Below are 17,698 nucleotides of genomic sequence, written 5' to 3'. Positions count from 1 at the left end.
ACAGTGTGGTCTAAAGCAGTTGAGAAGGCTTCTTGGAGGAGATAAAACCAGTTAAGCCTAATCTTTAAAAGGGGTCTCAAAATCAAGACAGTATGTTTATGTCTATTTAGATTTGTTTGTATCTTCTTTGATTATTCTTTTGCTAAACATACATTCATACTGACTGTGTACCACACTGAAAAGATGAGTAAGACAAAGCTTTCGCTTACATGGATCTCACCTTCTATTAGCCAATACAACCTAGGAGCCAGTGATACAATGAAGGAGACAAATCGCGTTCTATCCAAAGCAACACAATAACATTGTGGAGGGGGTTTGAGTTCTCCTAGGGGTTGGGGCTTATCATGGAAGTCCTTGGAAGATAACTTGGGGTTATACAGGTGGGCGTGCAAAGAAAAAGGACATTTTAGGAGAACGCAAATGTGAGCTAAGACTAAGTGTTAAAGTGAGAGTTGGAGAGTGGTGGGGATGAAGCTATAAAAAAGCAGATGGAGGCCAAACTGAACAGTTTTGCACACCTGGTTAGGGAATTTGAATTATTCTCTATAGGTAGTGAGGGAGCCATCAAAGGAGAAGCATAATCAGATTGTTAGTTCAGAAAAAATAAACAGTAAGGAAAAGAAATTAGAGATGAGCCTGTGGCAGTGAGGTCTGTGAGAGCCAATGAGGCCTGAACTAGGACAGTTGTTATGATAATAAAGTGGAGACATTGAAGAGAATTTTCAGAGATGAATCAAGAGGACTGGATGCCCATTTGTGCATAGTATGAGAAAATCTAAGCAATGTCTCCTGATTGGTCTTATGACCTTCATTTTCTGCTATTTTAACTTTTACCCGCTGCTGCCACAGTCTTCCCTCCCAGACTTAGCCTTAAGGCGGTCGGGTCATTCTGTAGTCTACTCACTCACTTCACTCTGGCCAGAGACGAACCTTAAAAATAGGTCCAGCAGCCTCCATATTATCCCTTTTTTTTTTTCACTACTCAGTTTGAGTTCTCTGGCTCATAACGGATGCTAATTAGTTTAAGAGCAAAGTTAATCTCTAAAGTTGACTAGTTGGTAAAATTACTTAGTTTTTAAAAATAGGTTGTCTAAATACCTTTGTATTTCAAAACTCTGTGTAGTAGCCCTGTATAAAATTATTTGGATTATTTCAGTGTGCAGAGTTGCTCCAATTTTTATTTTTGACAATGGAAAAGATCTAAAGATCCTTCCAATTAAATCATAATTAAAAATTAGATTTTCTTTTGCCTTAGTCTTTGTGAAATCTGCCAGTCCTTCGGAGAAATGAACAATGTTCTCATGCTCTGAAGCTGATTTGACTCCTCAATGTCGATAGCAAATTGGCTTACCCTTTAAGACCTTGGAAGAAAATAGATTCTCTCTAAAAGGCCAGAATGTAAACCACTAAGAATTTGTCTGCTACTCAAATTCTATCTGCTTCTTCTTTGGAGGCTTATGATGCTGTACCCTTTAAATGTGGAAAAGCTGGTGAAAATTTTTTGACTGTTGCCTCACACATTTATAGGATATGCTGCTGCAATGAAGAAATATTTTAAATTTTAGAAATTTATGTTAAAATGTGCCACAATATTTGTGCACATTACCAGTCTCCCGTTTACTAGTTCATTTGCTTTCTCTTCTACTCTTAGTAATTCTCTTTACTTAAATGTCATTCTTTAAGAGGACATCTGTAATTCTGTCTTTAGATCACAAACTAAATTCTATGTGAAATTGGATCACAGAAAGGAGGGCAAAGTTATTGTTAGAGAGAGACCAATCTGGCGCAAGTCCAGTTAACTGAATTGTTGCTGTTGTCTGTTAATTCTCCCCAATAATCTGGTTAACAAAGCTTTCATTATTTATAGCTCCTATTATACATGTCATGTATGAATCTTAGGACCTCTACATAACAAAATATGTATGTCTCTAAAATAAGGTGGCTTCATCTGTTTTTGAAAGTGAGCATTTTTATTCATCTTTTATTAACTAAGAAATAATTTCTGTAGCACTCATCCTGGCAACTTAAATCCTTGCTGACTCTGTCATATTACAAGAGCCTCTTTCCTCCCTATGTATGCATTTATTCAACATTTTTTAATTAAGGTTTATTGGGGTGACAATTGTTTGTAAAGTTACATAGATTTCAGGTGTAGAACTCTGTAATACATCATCTATAAATCGCATTGTGTGTTCACCACCCAGAGTGAGTTCTCCTTCCATCACCATACATTTGATCCCCTTTACCCTCATCTACATTTATTCAACATTTAACCAACACTTATTGAGCATCTACTTTATGCTAGGTACTGTAAACAATATGAAGTATTTCATGTGGTCTCTACCTTAAAGGGCTCCGTAGTATGGTGGAAAAGAAGGAGGTGTCAACGAGTAATTAGTGACTAACCAGCAACTATCTACAGAGGTGGAGCTGTGATGCTCTGTGTAATCTGATGTTTCAGAATTCCATTCAACTGATTTGTAAACATCCCTTCCAGAACTTGGTGCCAGAAATTATTTGAGAAACCAAATAGTTCTATACTTCCAGAGTACTATTACTAGTGCTTCACTAGTAGAGATTTAATCAGGGTTGGAATTTTCCAGGTAATATAACAGAGGGAAGGAGAGAAAGAGACAAGGAATTGACAGTGTATACAAAGGAGTGTTTATAATGCTGGACCGTGAAGTCTAAGCCAGGTAAGGGGGAAAGTAAGGACACAGAGGGAGTGATGGACAGTTAAAAGAGGGTAGGGTCAATGGATAGAGGTTGTACTAAGTCAGGGAATTGTTGAAATCAGTATTCCAGAGGGAGTGAGCTGGAAAGTGAGCCAGTAGAAGTCAGAGCATAGGATCCCTGATAACGGAAATTTCAGTAGGGTTGTGGTTATTGGTAATGATAAAGTCGGGGCCCAACATGATCGTGGAGCTAGGCGATGAAATGGAGTAGATGTATCTTTCCATAAGATGACTGAGCAAGAGAACGCTGTGATGAGAAATCATACTTACCCTCAAGATCCTGCTCAAGTTTACCAACTATTTAAAGGCATCCCAAAATTCTCAGCTCTTCACACAAAATCTATTTTTCATGTTTCCATTGTACTTGTTCATAATGGACAACAGTCAGTTAATAATTGTGAGGCAATAATGGTGTCTTATTTACCTTTGGATTCCCAGGCCTGACACAAATCATGACCTAAAATGGTGAACATAACTAAGTGGGTTTTTTTTCCAGTTGAATTACAGAGAGAAATAATGGTCAAGTGAAAGAGGTTTTGAGGTATAAAAGAGGAAACTGTTATTGCAATAAACTTGGTTAGTGGAAGGACAGACATGTCAAACATACTTAATCACAGAGAGGCCAAGTTCTGACTTATCCATAAAGCCTCCCCTATTAATTGCAACTAGTACTGTTCTTGCCCTTCTTATTTCTATTCAGTTCATACGCTGGTGTGTATATAAGAGCTCAGCTGTCCTTGGTGAATCAAATTAACTTTGGGAAAAACAGAAAGCACCTGTTCTATATAGCAATTTGCTATGTAAAATTTGTTGAATTAAAAGCAACAAAGCTTTGTTTCTTTGAAATGAAACTGGAGATGTCATTAGTGTTCTAAATCGACATTTCCTTCAGTCTTATTAGCTCTAAAGATACCTTCCTTGTCGCACCCTAGAGTGCAGAACAATGTGTCTGCATTGCTTTTTGTCTTCTCTGCAAACAAGAAGTGAATGGTTTTAGTATCATTCACTGGACCTTGATATGGTTCTGTTATGTAGAATAAGTTTTTATAGTGTTGTTTATTACCAAATGGTAGCTATGTCTACACCCAGACAGTGTGACTAGAAACTTCCAGCGTAACAAAGATCTAGTTTGTTCAGTCAAAGCTGGCTTTCTGTCTAATCACTTTATCAATGCGTCACAGCATGACGCTTCTCATGAAGTTTCCTTGTCTAATTCAGTTACAGGTTTTGTTTCATGGGTATAAGTCACTTTTAAAATGTATATATATATATATATATATATATATATATATATTTTTTTGTTTTGTTTTAGTAAAAATTTACTTTTAATTACAGTTGACGTACAATATTATATTAGTTTCAGGTGTACAACATAATGATTCAACATTTATATACCTTACAAAGTGATCGCCACGGTAAATCTAAAATAAGTCTAATAACCATCAGTCACCGTACACAGTTATTAAAATATTATTGACTTTATTTCCTACACTGTACATTACATCCCTGTGACTTATTTGATAACTGGAAGTTTGTAGCTCTTAATCCCCTTTCGTATTTCTGCTCAACCTCCGACCCCCCCCTGCGCCCTCCATATGTCACTTCTAAAGCTACAATTTTCATACGTTTCGGAAGTTTTTTACCTCCCACAGATACCAGTACTATAAGTTTTACAGATAATAGCTAACATGTTTGTGACCTAGCTTCTGCTATTACCATGAAGTCGTAATTTTAGTGTTGTCTGTTAGTAATGTTTTCATAACAATTTTATTTTTAGCAAATCTCATTTTGTTTGTGTGCTTGTTTTTCACTTGAAGGAAAGAACGCTTGGTGTATGTGGGTATCAGTATTGAAAACATCATTCCTCCACAAGTAAGTTTCTGGTTTTATAGTATTTTTAAAGTGGAGACTACCACAATTGTTGTAAAATTTAACCCACTTTAGGTAATGTAAGTGGTTTTAAATATATAGTATACCTACTTTATTAAAAATGAAAATTTAGGACCTTAAAGGAACCACCCATAGTCCCTCATGATTGAAATTATGTGTATGCAGATAGCCCCAAAATTTATTATTATATCCAAACCAAATTTATAGCTCGCCTCTATGGGGTTTATGTTCTGGGTTTTTCACCCTAAATTGGGTAATTTGTTTTTAGGTTCTTTATGTGCTGTTTATGTAAAATGTCTAAAGAATAATTATGGGAGATCTGGTTTTTAATTCTATTCTTTTGGGGTTATCAGAACCTTCCATTTGTGTTCTTAAAGTTTGTTTTCTTTGAAGGGATGTCATTGTTTTGCATTTATTAGCCTAATTTAGTTACGAAGGATATCTCATATAGCCAATTTATAGTTAAGGATATCTCATTTTGTGAAAGTACATGTAACATGGTTTTTATTTGAAATGAAGAAATTTTCTTAGTTCTATATACATTTTTATTCAGGCTTAATTAAATCACACACTAAAATAACCTCTTAGTTAGTTATTTCCCTTCAGCATCGTGCCCCTTTCTTGTTCTAAATCCATTATTTCATTTATTCATCTTATTTATTGAGTATCTTACATGTGCTAAATTTAATTATTTATTAAAAGATTTATTGCTGGAAAAACTTCATGATTGTTTTTAAAAGAGGTCATTATAAACTTACAAAAACAAGAATTTTAATACAGAAGTGTTTCATCCTTTGATCATCAATATTCTTTTTAATCTATACCTACTGTTGCCATGTTTACTCAGTTTGGGGGGACGATCATCTCACTTTTTCAAACCTTTCACATGTGCTGCCTAGAGGACATTAGAAAACTATCACTTTAAGGAACTTTGTTCTGTCCTGAGTAATAACTTATGTATTTATTATTTTTAAACCAGGAGCCAGATTTTTCTGAAGAACATGAAGAAAAGAAAAAAGATTCCAAAAAATCCAAAGCAAATTTGCTTGAAAGGAGGTCAACAAGAACACGGAAATGTATAAGTTATAGGTATGAAATATGTGGAAATAGTTGCAATGAAAGAGTGTGAAATGTTTTTAAAATTACAGGTGATCCAGAAGTACATGCTTTTCCCATCACAGTGGTCATTAGTGGTTGTGTATATATTTCTTACCTACTGTGTTTAGAATCAGAATTTGAGAGCAGCCAGCATAATCTTTTCCAAATGTAAACTCGCTCATGTCATTCTCTTTGACTTAACTTACTTTGTCAGATTTCTATAGCTCTTGGGATAAGGATCTATGCCTTCCTTTAACAAGAGACACAAAACATGGCGTAATCTGCGCTGTACTTAGCTTTCAGCTCCATCTCATCCACATTTTCAGCATTCGCCTCAGTGTCTTCTGTCAGTCCCTTTGTACATACTGTTTACTCTGCCTAAATTTTGCCTCCCATTTTTACCTTGTTATCCTTCTCTTGATCAGAGATCCCTTTGTTATAGGCCTTCATAGCAACCAGTTCTTGGAAGCACTTGTGATTTTGTAATGATTGTGATTTTAATTATTTGTTTAATATTTCTCTTCCCCACTAGACTGTTAGCTTGAAGGTAAGACCATGTCTGTTTTACACATTTCTGTCCTTTACAGTTGCCATAGTGCTGGCAAATAGTTAAGCACTCTATAAATGCCTATTGAAAGAACCAATAACTATAATCTGGTTTACTATCTGCCACTAGAAATATCAGAGAGAGAGAGATTGAGAGAGAGAGAGAAACAGAGAGACAAAGAGAGAAAGAGAAAGATTTTTCCATGGTCACTCGGTTAGTAGCTAAACCTAGACCAAAACCTTATCTTCTGATTCTTTGCTAGTTTAGTATTCTTTCCACTAAACCACCCTGTCTAGCTCAAAAAAATAAATAAATTATATTTTAATTATTTTAGACCTTTGTTTGAGCTGTGGTCTACTTCAACAATACCAAAACAGTCTTTTAACATGAATAACTGAAGATGAAAAACAAAGTTGATTTTAAAAAGTCCCTTAAGATCATAACTAATGAAGTCAAAGCCTACTGACAGAAAGCGCACGTGTAAAGTCAGCTCTGCTATAACATGCAATCCTAAAAGTCGCCATGCAGTGCCAAATCACACAATAAAAACCATAGAGATTATGGGAAATATAACCATGCACTCAAAAACTTCATAATGATACGTTAAAAAAAAGAATAGGTATCTAATAAAAATAGTAGTGTCATTTGACACATTAAGTCGTTAAGAAATAACATACATTATTACAATAAAGGTGACATATTGAAAAGGCCTCGAAGTTTGTCTGTGGAATTGGTTGTGAAGAGGGTTGCAGTTTGTAAATTATTGTGCTGTGGTAGAATGATGGTCATTTGAAATCCACCAGAGAGTTGTAACACCAGATGCAGATGGCTGTAGCTTATAATATTCATGATGAGCTGAGGTAGCTGGTAGATGTTGGAGGTGTGTGGGTGCATGTTGTGTATTCCTGTACAGCTAGACATAGTTGTCTATGTTTACCTGGTGTTTCTTGCAAACAAAGTTAGTAATAAGCAAGTATGAAATACACATTAGGCTTGAATTATTTCATAATATATCAGTCACATTGGAACAAATTTACATTTTCAGAATAAGCATTATTGCAGAACTGTATTATCTGTCAATCCCGATGTAATTGTGGTTGTTACAGGAAGCAGAGCTCTGTTTTATTAGTATTTCATCTTGGATATAAACCCAGAAGTAGGGTTACAGGATCATATGGTAGTTCTTTTTCCAGTTTTTTGAGGAACCTCCGTTCTTTTCCTTGGCAGCTGCACCATTTCACATTTCCAACACCAGTGTACATGGTTTGCAAGTTCTCTGCATCCTCGCCAACACGTGTTTGTGTGCCTTTTGGGTTTTTTGATTGTGGCCATTCTGGCAGATGTGAAGTTACATCGTTATTTTTATTTGCATTTTCCTGATGGTCATGTTGAGCATCCTTTCATGTGCTTATTCGGCATTCGTATGTCTCTTATCACTTTTCCTTTGTTATTTCTGCTTCACAGTACTTTTTAAGGAAATTTACCTGAGATGAATGGAGTCTTTCATATGCTTTCTCTGTTTTCAGTTTTACTCTTCATATTTAAACTATAAATATACCTAGAATTTACTTTGTTTTTGTACATGGGGTGCAGTGGGACTGTTGTGAGTATAGAATGTAAAGCATTTAGTAAAGTATGAACACCAAAGAATTTCATCACTGCTGTTGTTTAATAATTGTTTATTGGATTCTTTATTGCTCGTAACAGAGAGGATGACATCAGAGTTGACGAAAGAGAACATTAGGTTGGAGGGTCAGAAAACTAAGGTTAGAGTCCTCACCGTGCCACTTACTAGTGAGGTATCTTTGAGTGGTCCATTTCCCTGGGTCTTGGTTGTCAGGCCTGTGATGGTAGATTAACCCAGATTATCCCTTCAACTCTAAAATTGTGTAACAATAATATGGGAACCTTTGATAAACTTTTTTAGCATAAAATGTATTGTGATTCATTTATTTAAACTCTTATCTAGTTCGAAAAAGGATTAAGGAAGGCATATAATCTTAGTGTAAGGAGCAGCTTTTTAAGCATAACACCAAACACAGAAACAAAAGGATATTTGATTACATAAAAATTAAGAAAGTCTTAGGCAAAAGAAAATATTTGTTTGCAAAGGAGCTAGAATTCAAAAAGAATGGCATATGAATTTTAAAAATTACAGTGAGTATAGTTTTTTTCTTTTTTTTTTTCCTTTTAAGGAGGGTGCAGCTCACAATGGCCCATGTGGGGATCGAACCGACAACCTTGGTGCTACCAGCACCATGCTCTAACCAACTGAGCTAACCCGAGTATTGTTTTTTTCGTGGTGGAAATAATGGTCGTTTTTTTCAGATGGTGTCTACAAAGGTTGTTGCATAGCTTCAGATGTTAATATTGCTAAAGTCTGGGATAAAGCCATTCTGCTAGGGAATCAGTTACTTAAGGAAAATTAAGGTTTCATTTATTTTGGAGTCTATAACTAGACAGGGTAACTTTTTGTTTGTTTTGTTTACATATTTGGGGGGTGGTGACTGGAGATGTGATGGGCACACATTCATAATGGTAGCAGGGTAAGATTTCCTTTCTCAAAACTTAAAAAAAATATAAGCAAAGATTAAAGGTGGTTACACCACGTTAAAGCTACAACATGTCCTTGGGAGAAATATTGTTTTCTGTTAACTTTGCATCTGGCTTTATCTGTTATTCTAGACTGATGAATGGACGCATAGATTTTTATTTTCTTGGAATTCATCTTAAGGAAAAGCTAAGCTACAGCTACAAGGATATTTTTCATAGCATTGTTTATAATTGTGAAAAAACTGGAAATAAACTGAACCAAATTATGATGCACAGCCAAGAAAAGTTGTGTTGTGATGGAACTTGTGAATCCTTTGAAATTCTATATAAAATTTTATGTTTGTGTTGGTATATATATTTTCCTAGAGAGGAAACCCATACATGTAATGAGTTTCTCAACTCAAAAGACAAAATATTTGGCTATTAGTCTTAACTCGGTTGTTAATCCACTGTGTGACTTTAAAACTGTCTAGTAGAATTTAGTATGGTTATGGAAATGTTCTATTTTTTTGCTATCTAATATGGTAGCAAGTAGTCATATGCATGTGGCTGTTGATTACTTAAAATAGGCTAGTGAGGAACAGATTTTTTTTCATTTTAATTAATTAAATATAATGAGCCACATGTAGTTAGTAATTACCATATTTAGCATAGTTTTAGGCAAGTCACTTTATTCTTTTGGTTACCTCAGCTCTAAAGTGAAAGGGGCTTTTTGTATGTGACGAAATCTTAGGAATCATCTCCTCTTGGTCCTTTCCTTTAAGTTGGGCAAATAGCCTTGTGAAATAAAGTATATTTACCTAGTTTTAACATTCTGACCATCTGAACATGAATTTTAGTACCGATAATAATAATATAATCTTCAATAACAATAATAATGTTGTCCTCACACTTAGTATTATTTCTGGAACACTGATTTTGTTCAACTTACTTTGCCATGCGATTTGTGTAATTAGGGGTTGGCAAACTATGGCCTGTGCGCCAAAGCCAGCTCACTTCCGTTGTATAGCCTGTGACCTGGGAGTGGTTTTTACATTTATAAACGGCTGAAAAAGAACCAAAAGAAGAAAAGTCTATGGAAATTATATGAAATTCAAATCATAGTGTCCATAAATGAAGTTATTTTGGAAGACAGCCACCTTCATTCACTTACGTTGCCTATGGCCGCTTTGTCACTGCAGTGGCAGACTGAATAGTTAGAACAGACTGTGTGGTCCGCATTGCCTGGAATATTTACTGTCTGGCTTTTTACAAAACTATTTGCTGGCATCTGGTATAGATGATGTTTGAAAATGAAAAACAACATTTTATGTATTAGATACTGCTTTACAAAACCTTATTTTGCAAAAGAAATTGAAGCTAACAGGAGCGAGAGGATGTAGTCCAAGTCACACATTCTCGACGTGGCAGAAAGCACTTTCACATTCAGGCCTTTTTCACATCAGAGGCAAATCTCCTAAATATGCCCAGACAGGCTGTAATGGGATTGTTGTATATATTTTAGATTTGATGAGTTTGATGAAGCAATCGATGAAGCTATAGAAGATGATATCAAAGAGGCTGATGGAGGAGGTATGTGTTTATCATTCTCTCGTCTTCATATAACTCAGCCAATAAATTAACCGAAAAGCCTTGATCAGGACAGTGGAATTTTTGTTTCTCCCATTTGTATCACATTCACTACTGATGTTAACTGTCTGAGATTCAAAGTAATCTGTGGACAGTATCGATCTATAGACTTGGATCTTACTAATTATTTTTTTTCTTACTATTTTAAAGGTAGTTTTGTTTTATGATCTCATATAAAATGTAAATGTTCCTTCATAGACTAAAAAATTTACTTACTTGTCCAAATGGAAAACACAGTGAAACTTTCCTGTTCTTTCTATTTTTAGTTCACTACGGCTACAGAGTATCAAAAATTATCAAAAAAAAAATTATCGATAATCAGACGCTAAACGATTTCTTTAAATTAACCTTTTAAAAATCAGTTTATTAATTTCGTAGTCTTCAGTAGGTGACATTAAAATAGATGAATTTGAGGGTAATTTAAGAGCTCTGTAGTTGCTCCACTGTAGTTGCCAGTGCTCCACTGTGGAGCACTGTGGTTTCCATTTAGTTATTAGGAAAACTCTGGAAAGGATTAATAATAAGTAGGCTATTTGTAGTGAAACTGAAGAAGTTAGTAGCTTTTCCAGAGACGTATGCTTTATTTACATCTTTACTGTTGAATTCTCACTTCTTCTGTTCTGCAAATACAGTTTTAAAAAGAATGGATTGGCCTCTCTCTAAAGCCATGTTCAAAAGCCAACTTTCTATAAGAGATTCTTGAGGGACTGCTAGTAGTTATGAGGTTTCTTTTTGGGGTAATATAAATGCAATTAGTGATGATGATTACACAGCCTTGTGACTATACCAAAAATCTCTGAATTGTACACTTTAAAAGGGTGAATTTTATGGTACATGGTATATGAATTAATATCAAAATTTTTAAAAAATCGTTGCCTACATGAACTATTTTGTAGGATAAATGAATGCAAAAAGTCTTTTAATAAGAGCTCTTGTCAACTGAAGTTGTGAGAAAACTGCATATTTATAGGAAGAAAATATATCAAGTGTATAGTTGCTAAGCACAAATCAGGACTGTCTCTAGATATTAAAGAGAAGCTCTTATTAAACATACAGTTGTCTCTCTCCCTCTCATTCCCTGCCCCTAAATTCAGGAGTTGGCCGAGGAAAAGACATCTCCACCATCACAGGGCACCGTGGGAAAGACATCTCTACTATTTTGGATGAAGAAAGAAAAGAAAATAAACGACCCCAGAGGGCAGCTGCTGCTCGCCGGAAGAAACGCCGGCGACTCAATGATCTGGACAGTGACAGCAACCTGGATGAAGAAGAAAGTGAGGATGAATTCAAGATCAGTGATGGGTGCGTGTCTGCCAGTAGATCCCAATCTCTAGATAAAAGCTTCCATGGGGTCAGTAGAGCAGCTGACCATGCTGGGATGGGCTTTTCTTTGTTGCATATGGACAATCGGTTTATTTTCAGGGTATTTAAAACAGTTTCAAGAATGCTGATCTTGGTTCTTTTTAGATTAAAACAAAGTAGATTTATGGTTGTTTAATATTCAAAATTGTATTTAAATTTAATTTACTGTCATTGATCATTCGTCGTGTACTTCTGTGCCACCTTCTGCCACCATGTCCATGAGAGGCTCGCAGTCAAATATGAGAAGTAGACACGTACAAGCAATTAGACACTATTCTCTGGTGACCCTTAGAAGTTTGGGTTCGGGTACGTAATCCAGTATAGAATATCAGGAAAGGCTTCCCTGTAGAGTAAGTATTAAAATGATGCAGAGTTTCTCCTCTCCGATTATTAGTGGAAGAAACAAGCATATAAACCACAAAAAAGTCATTTTAGATGATTGCTACTAAAATATAGGTAAAGTATAGGTTAGGATACAGAGGAGTCAGATCAATCCAGGCAGTTCAAGGAAAGTCTGAGTGAAAATAAAGCTTGATGAAATTTGAAAAATAATTGGGCAAATCAATAAGTTTGGGATTAGAAGCAGGATGAAGACAGAAGGTATTATTCTAAGCACAGAAGTCACATGTCCTAGGTATAAAATGCCAGAATATTTAGGAAACTCCTGGTGTGTCAGATAGCAAAAATACGGGGAGGAAGTAGAGAGCACTCTGCTGGAGATGTGGCCAAGAGATAAAAAGGAACCAGATGATGGAGTGTTTTGTCATGCATAGGAATTTGGACTCTAGCCTGAAGGTGATGAAAACCCACTGAAGGGTTTTAAACACCAGACTAATGTGAGGTTTACATTTCAGAAAATTCATCCTGGCATTCATTTGGAGGATATATTAAGAGGAAATGAGTCTAGAGATTAGAGAGACTACGTGAGGAACTGCTGTAGTAGTTTGGGTGGGAGACGAGAGACTGAACAGAGAAGATGGATCAAGTTTGAGGTGTTTTAAGAGGTAGACTCACGAGGAACTAGTAATCGATTGTGAGAAATGAAAAAGGAGAAATCAGGATAAATATCAGCTTTCTGGTTTGAGGTAATGGATGAGTGAGAGTACCAAACACCGGGCTAGGGAACAGAAGAGAGGAGTAGGTTAGGAAGTAATGTGTTCGCTTTTGGATATGTTGAATTTAAGGTACGTGGGGTACATCTCAAGCGGCCAGAGCAATTTATGTACAAATATCAGCATCAATTCATAACTCCTCCTAAGAAAAGAATAGGTGGCAAAACATTTCTTCATTTTATAAACAGGGAAATTGATACAATTATTCAGATACTACATTAAACATTATTTAATGATTCACTGGACTTGTTAGAATTTGAACTCAGAGCTCTCAAAAATAGGTTCATGGTTTTAAGTGTACCGTCATAATTCATCTGGTTTCTCTTGGACAGATCTCAAGATGAGTTTGTTGTGTCTGATGAAAACCCAGATGAAAGTGAAGAAGACCCACCATCTAATGATGACAGCGACACTGATTTCTGTAGCCGAAGACTGAGGCGACATCCCTCCCGGCCAATGAGGCAAAGCAGGCGTTTGCGGAGAAAAACCCCAAAGAAAAAATACTCCGATGATGATGAAGAAGAAGAGTCTGAAGAGAATAGCAGAGACTCTGGTAAAAATAATTTGTATATACATGACACCAACTAAATAAATTCTTGTGACTTCTGGAGCTAAGAGTTCTTAAAATAAAATTTCATTCATTTGTAATATAAGCTATCTGATAAAACTTTGAGTTCTGTTATTATGACTCACTAGTAACTAAATTTTTTACATAAAGCACATCTAAGAAAATACATTCAGATGGATGTCTTAACTTCATACTAAATTCATTTAGGATTGTGGTGAATCCTTTCCAGTGCCAAATGTTTCCATGCCTAGACTGTATCTTCATAGTGTTCCTTGGGAATCATTGTCAATAAGCTGACGACATTTTTCTCAGATGTCTAGTTAATAGAGAAGGATCACCAATTATCTCTAAAGTTTAGATTACGATCAGCGATTCATTAATTTTTATAAATTAGCAGTGGCTGATGTTATTATGGCTTATGCTTATCCCCATGAACTGAGTAAAGGGAGGCACAGCAGCTAAAAAGAACAGATACTAATGCTTTATGGAATTGGCAGATTAGGTAGTTGTCGTCTTACTGAGGAAGTGCCACAGGTAAGAGATTCATATTCCTGACTCTGGCCAGGCTTGTGGAGTTTTGGTAAGTGGAGACATCATACCCCTTTATCAGTGATTATTTCCTAAGAACAAGGACTTTGTGTTACATAACCACAGTACAATTACCAAAATCAGAAATTTTAATACTGATATAATACAATTTTCTAATCAATAGTATATAGGTGTGATCAAAAGATACGATGAATGTTTAAATTAAAAACAAAATTATGACAGTAAAAGACACATTGCCATTAATCCCCCTCAAAATACTCCCCCTCTTTGAACACACTTACCCCATCCTTCTTGTCACTTTCTGAAGCAGTTCCGGAAGTCCTCTTTTGTGAGTGTCTTTATTTCATCCTACATCATGGCAATACTCCGTGTTACACATCGCTTCTGGTACGGTAATTCCTGTCAAATAAAAACATTACGGTGTATCCTCATCCACCTTATTCACTGGATCTGGGACCGTGCGACTTCTGGTTCTTCCCCAAAGTCAAAATGGCCATGAAAGGTAAATGTTGTGAGTTGAATCAGGCCATCGATGCAGTCACTACAGTGCAACTAAAGACACTCACAAAAGAGGACTTCCAGAACTGCTTCAGAAAGTGGCAAGAACAATGGCATAAGTGTGTTCGAAGCGAGGGGGAGTATTTTGAGAGCGATTAATGGCAATGTGTTTTTTACTGGAATAAATTTATTTTTAATTAAACATTTACTATATTTTTCCCCCTTTTCTTCCACCTCCCCCACACACACTCTGGTTCAAGCCACTGTTTCTCAGTCTAGTTGCATAGGACACAGCTCCCTGGCCCATGCTGGTATTATGAGCCTTGTGCTACCCCCTGCAATCCCCGCACCCACCCCCGGCAGAGGCAGTCGGTCGCCAGTCATCAGTCGGCCACTCACGGCAGCTTTTTCCGGCTGCCGGCCGCTCACGATGGCTGCTGGCCACCCATGGTGGCATACCGTAGCCCACAGCAGCTCACGACTGGCCACTCATGCTGTCTGCTGGCCATTCACACTGGCCACCGGCCACTCATGGCAGCACACAGCAGCTCACACCAACTTCCAGTTGCTCATGGCAGCCCAGCTCCAGGGAGAGCTGTTGCTCACAATCTTATCTGTGGAGGGCGCAGCTCACTGGTCCATGTGGGAATCAAACCGGCTACATCGGCGTTAGATACACGGTGCTCCAACCACCTGAGCCACCGGGCTGCCCCCACTGTATTTTTCGATCATGCCACATACATTCCAATTTCATCAGGTGTCCCAATATTCTTTCTTTTTTTTTAACTTTTGAAATTTATTTTAAGTGTGTTTTTCCAGGACCCAACAGCTCCAAGTCAAGTAGTTGTTTCAATCTAGTTGTGGAGGGTGCAGCTCACAGTGGCCCATGCAGGAAACAAACTGGCAACCTTGTTGTTAAGAGTGTCACACTCTAACGAACTGAGCTAACCGGCCGCCTTGCAACGTTTTTCTTTATATCATTTTTTTCTCTAATCCAGGATCCAGTCTAGGAATACACACTGCATTAACTCGTGTCTCTTTAGTCTCCTTTAATCTGGAATGTTCTTCAAGGTTTGTCTTGATTGGCTTTGATGCTTTTGAAGAATACACACTAGTTATTTTGTAAAATGTCCATTAATTTAGGTATTTTTTCCTTGTAATTACATTCAGGTTATATACATTTTGGCAGGAATATCACAGAACTAATGTATGTCCTCCTGGTCTCTTTATTATTTTTCTCTTTGTAATAAGTAATTTGTAGGAAGGTATTTTGAGACTGTAAATATCCTGTTCTTTATCAGATGTTTCACCCATTTTTAACATTCATTGATGATTTTCCAACTCTATCATCCTTGTTATATTTATTACTTGGTATTCTGTAAGGAAGAGTTTTCCCTTTTCCCCTATATATTTCTTTATATCAGTGTATACTTATGGATTCTTACTTTAGTCAGTGAATATAACATGACCATCACTAATTAGACTATATCTAGGTTCAATTTGTCCCGGATTAGGCCAGTGCGAACCACTCCAGTCTATCGGCTAGCCATTTTGAAGTGTTTGACTTCCATTTAGAGAACAAGGCTGGATATGATAAGTCAGTGGAATTTGTTAGCACTCCTGAAAAACTGCTGTGACACAGTTCCATTGTCTAACTCTGATTTATTGATCAGAGATGACAAGAACAACGCTTTGAGAGTTTAAGTAGCCCTGTGTGCTATACTTAGCATATTTTAGTTCCATGTGAAAAAAAGCTAAAAATAGAACTTTAATTCTGTACTGCTTTGAAACAGGCTCATCAGTTTTCTGTGGTTAGAGAGCTGAACCTCTGGCACATTATGTATGTAGCCATACAGCTACTTAGACAGGAACAACAGATAGATCATCGTGAGGCAGAATAGCAACTATCCACCAGGAAGAGCAATTGCAGCAACCATGCAGCCGACTGCGTAGCTCTAGGCTGAATGAGACAAGGATTATATAAAACATCTTCTCATCTTGAGGATTGACTGCTAATAAGATATATTTGTGAGGTTTGGCATAGAGCTCTGTAGATTAAAAAGAAAAGAAAATACAGGACTTAAAAGTTATTACTTGTTTAAAAATTGTTATGACTGAACTCTGCTTGGTAGCCTTACATCTGGATAGCCTACACTAACTACATTTCTATTTAATGGAATTATATTTTGTACATGACTTCTTTTTCCTCTTCCCTTTTTTTTCCAATTTTTAATTTTTACAGAAAGTGATTTTAGTGATGATTTTAGTGATGATTATGTAGAAACTCGGCGGAGGCGGTCAAGGAGGAACCAGAAAAGACAAATTAACTACAAAGAAGATTCAGAAAGTGATGGTTCCCAGAAGAGTTTACGACGTGGTAAAGAAATCAGACGAGTTCACAAGCGCAGGCTTTCCAGCTCAGAGAGTGAAGGTAATGAATAGATCTCTCGTTTACAGAAGTTTGGACAAGGCAGAAATAGAAGCTACAAAGTGACCTCAGGATTATGATTCTATACCATTTCTAAGAAATTTAATATAACCAGGAATATCTTTGAGACAACACCCATATTTTATTCCTGGTCACTATTGTTTAAATAAAAGACAGTTGATAAGATACACATTTTTAAGGTCTCCATTGTAATAATTAAATTCTTCATTGAAACTAGAAGAGCCTCAGAAAATTGTGCTCTAAGCAAGATTTCTTCTAGCTCCCATATTATTTATGGCCCTTATTTTGAAATAACCTCCTTTAATTTGATGTCCTAAATAGCTGAATGGTTCCAAAACAAAGTATTAGGTTGGTGCAAAAGTAATTGAGGTTTTTGCAGTTATTTTTAACTTTTTAAACCACAATTACTTTTGCACCAACCTAATACCGACTATCTCTCTCCACCTTGACAGTGAGCGTCAGTGGGTAACTGTTACTTGTGAATAGCTGTAGCTGTGCCCCATACCAGAAGTTCAAGAAAAACTCTAAAGTATGAATGTATAATATCTTTGTAGTCTTTGTAGTTATTCCAGAGTTCTTCCCAAGTTCATTTTAAATGATTGTAACTCTCACCTTCTTTCATTTATTTTTTATATATTTAGTTCTTTATTATTTTTGATCTGTGTTTGAAAATTATTTGCTTTCATAGATCCTTGCCAATTAAGTTTG

At 36.3% G+C, this 17,698-nt stretch overlaps 1 protein-coding gene across 2 annotated transcripts in view; it reads left to right on the top strand.

The window, feature by feature from the left end:
- Nucleotides 1-17,698, top strand: part of RSF1 (remodeling and spacing factor 1) — a 112,871-nt gene that overhangs the window by 88,782 nt on the left and 6,391 nt on the right. For both annotated transcript variants that reach the window (XM_081063773.1, XM_081063772.1), the window contains exons 10-15: nucleotides 4,553-4,607; nucleotides 5,605-5,714; nucleotides 10,328-10,395; nucleotides 11,547-11,754; nucleotides 13,259-13,479; nucleotides 16,784-16,972. In XM_081063773.1, the coding sequence (XP_080919899.1) occupies nucleotides 4,553-4,607; nucleotides 5,605-5,714; nucleotides 10,328-10,395; nucleotides 11,547-11,754; nucleotides 13,259-13,479; nucleotides 16,784-16,972 (851 nt within the window). The remainder of the gene's footprint in view (nucleotides 1-4,552; nucleotides 4,608-5,604; nucleotides 5,715-10,327; nucleotides 10,396-11,546; nucleotides 11,755-13,258; nucleotides 13,480-16,783; nucleotides 16,973-17,698) is intronic.

The sequence above is a fragment of the Rhinolophus hipposideros genome, assembly GCF_964194185.1.
Source record: "Rhinolophus hipposideros genome assembly, chromosome: 10".
In the NCBI taxonomy this organism is placed as follows: domain Eukaryota; kingdom Metazoa; phylum Chordata; class Mammalia; order Chiroptera; family Rhinolophidae; genus Rhinolophus; species Rhinolophus hipposideros.
The sequence above is the reverse complement of the archived record's forward strand: the minus strand, read 5'-3'. Positions and strand labels throughout refer to the sequence as shown.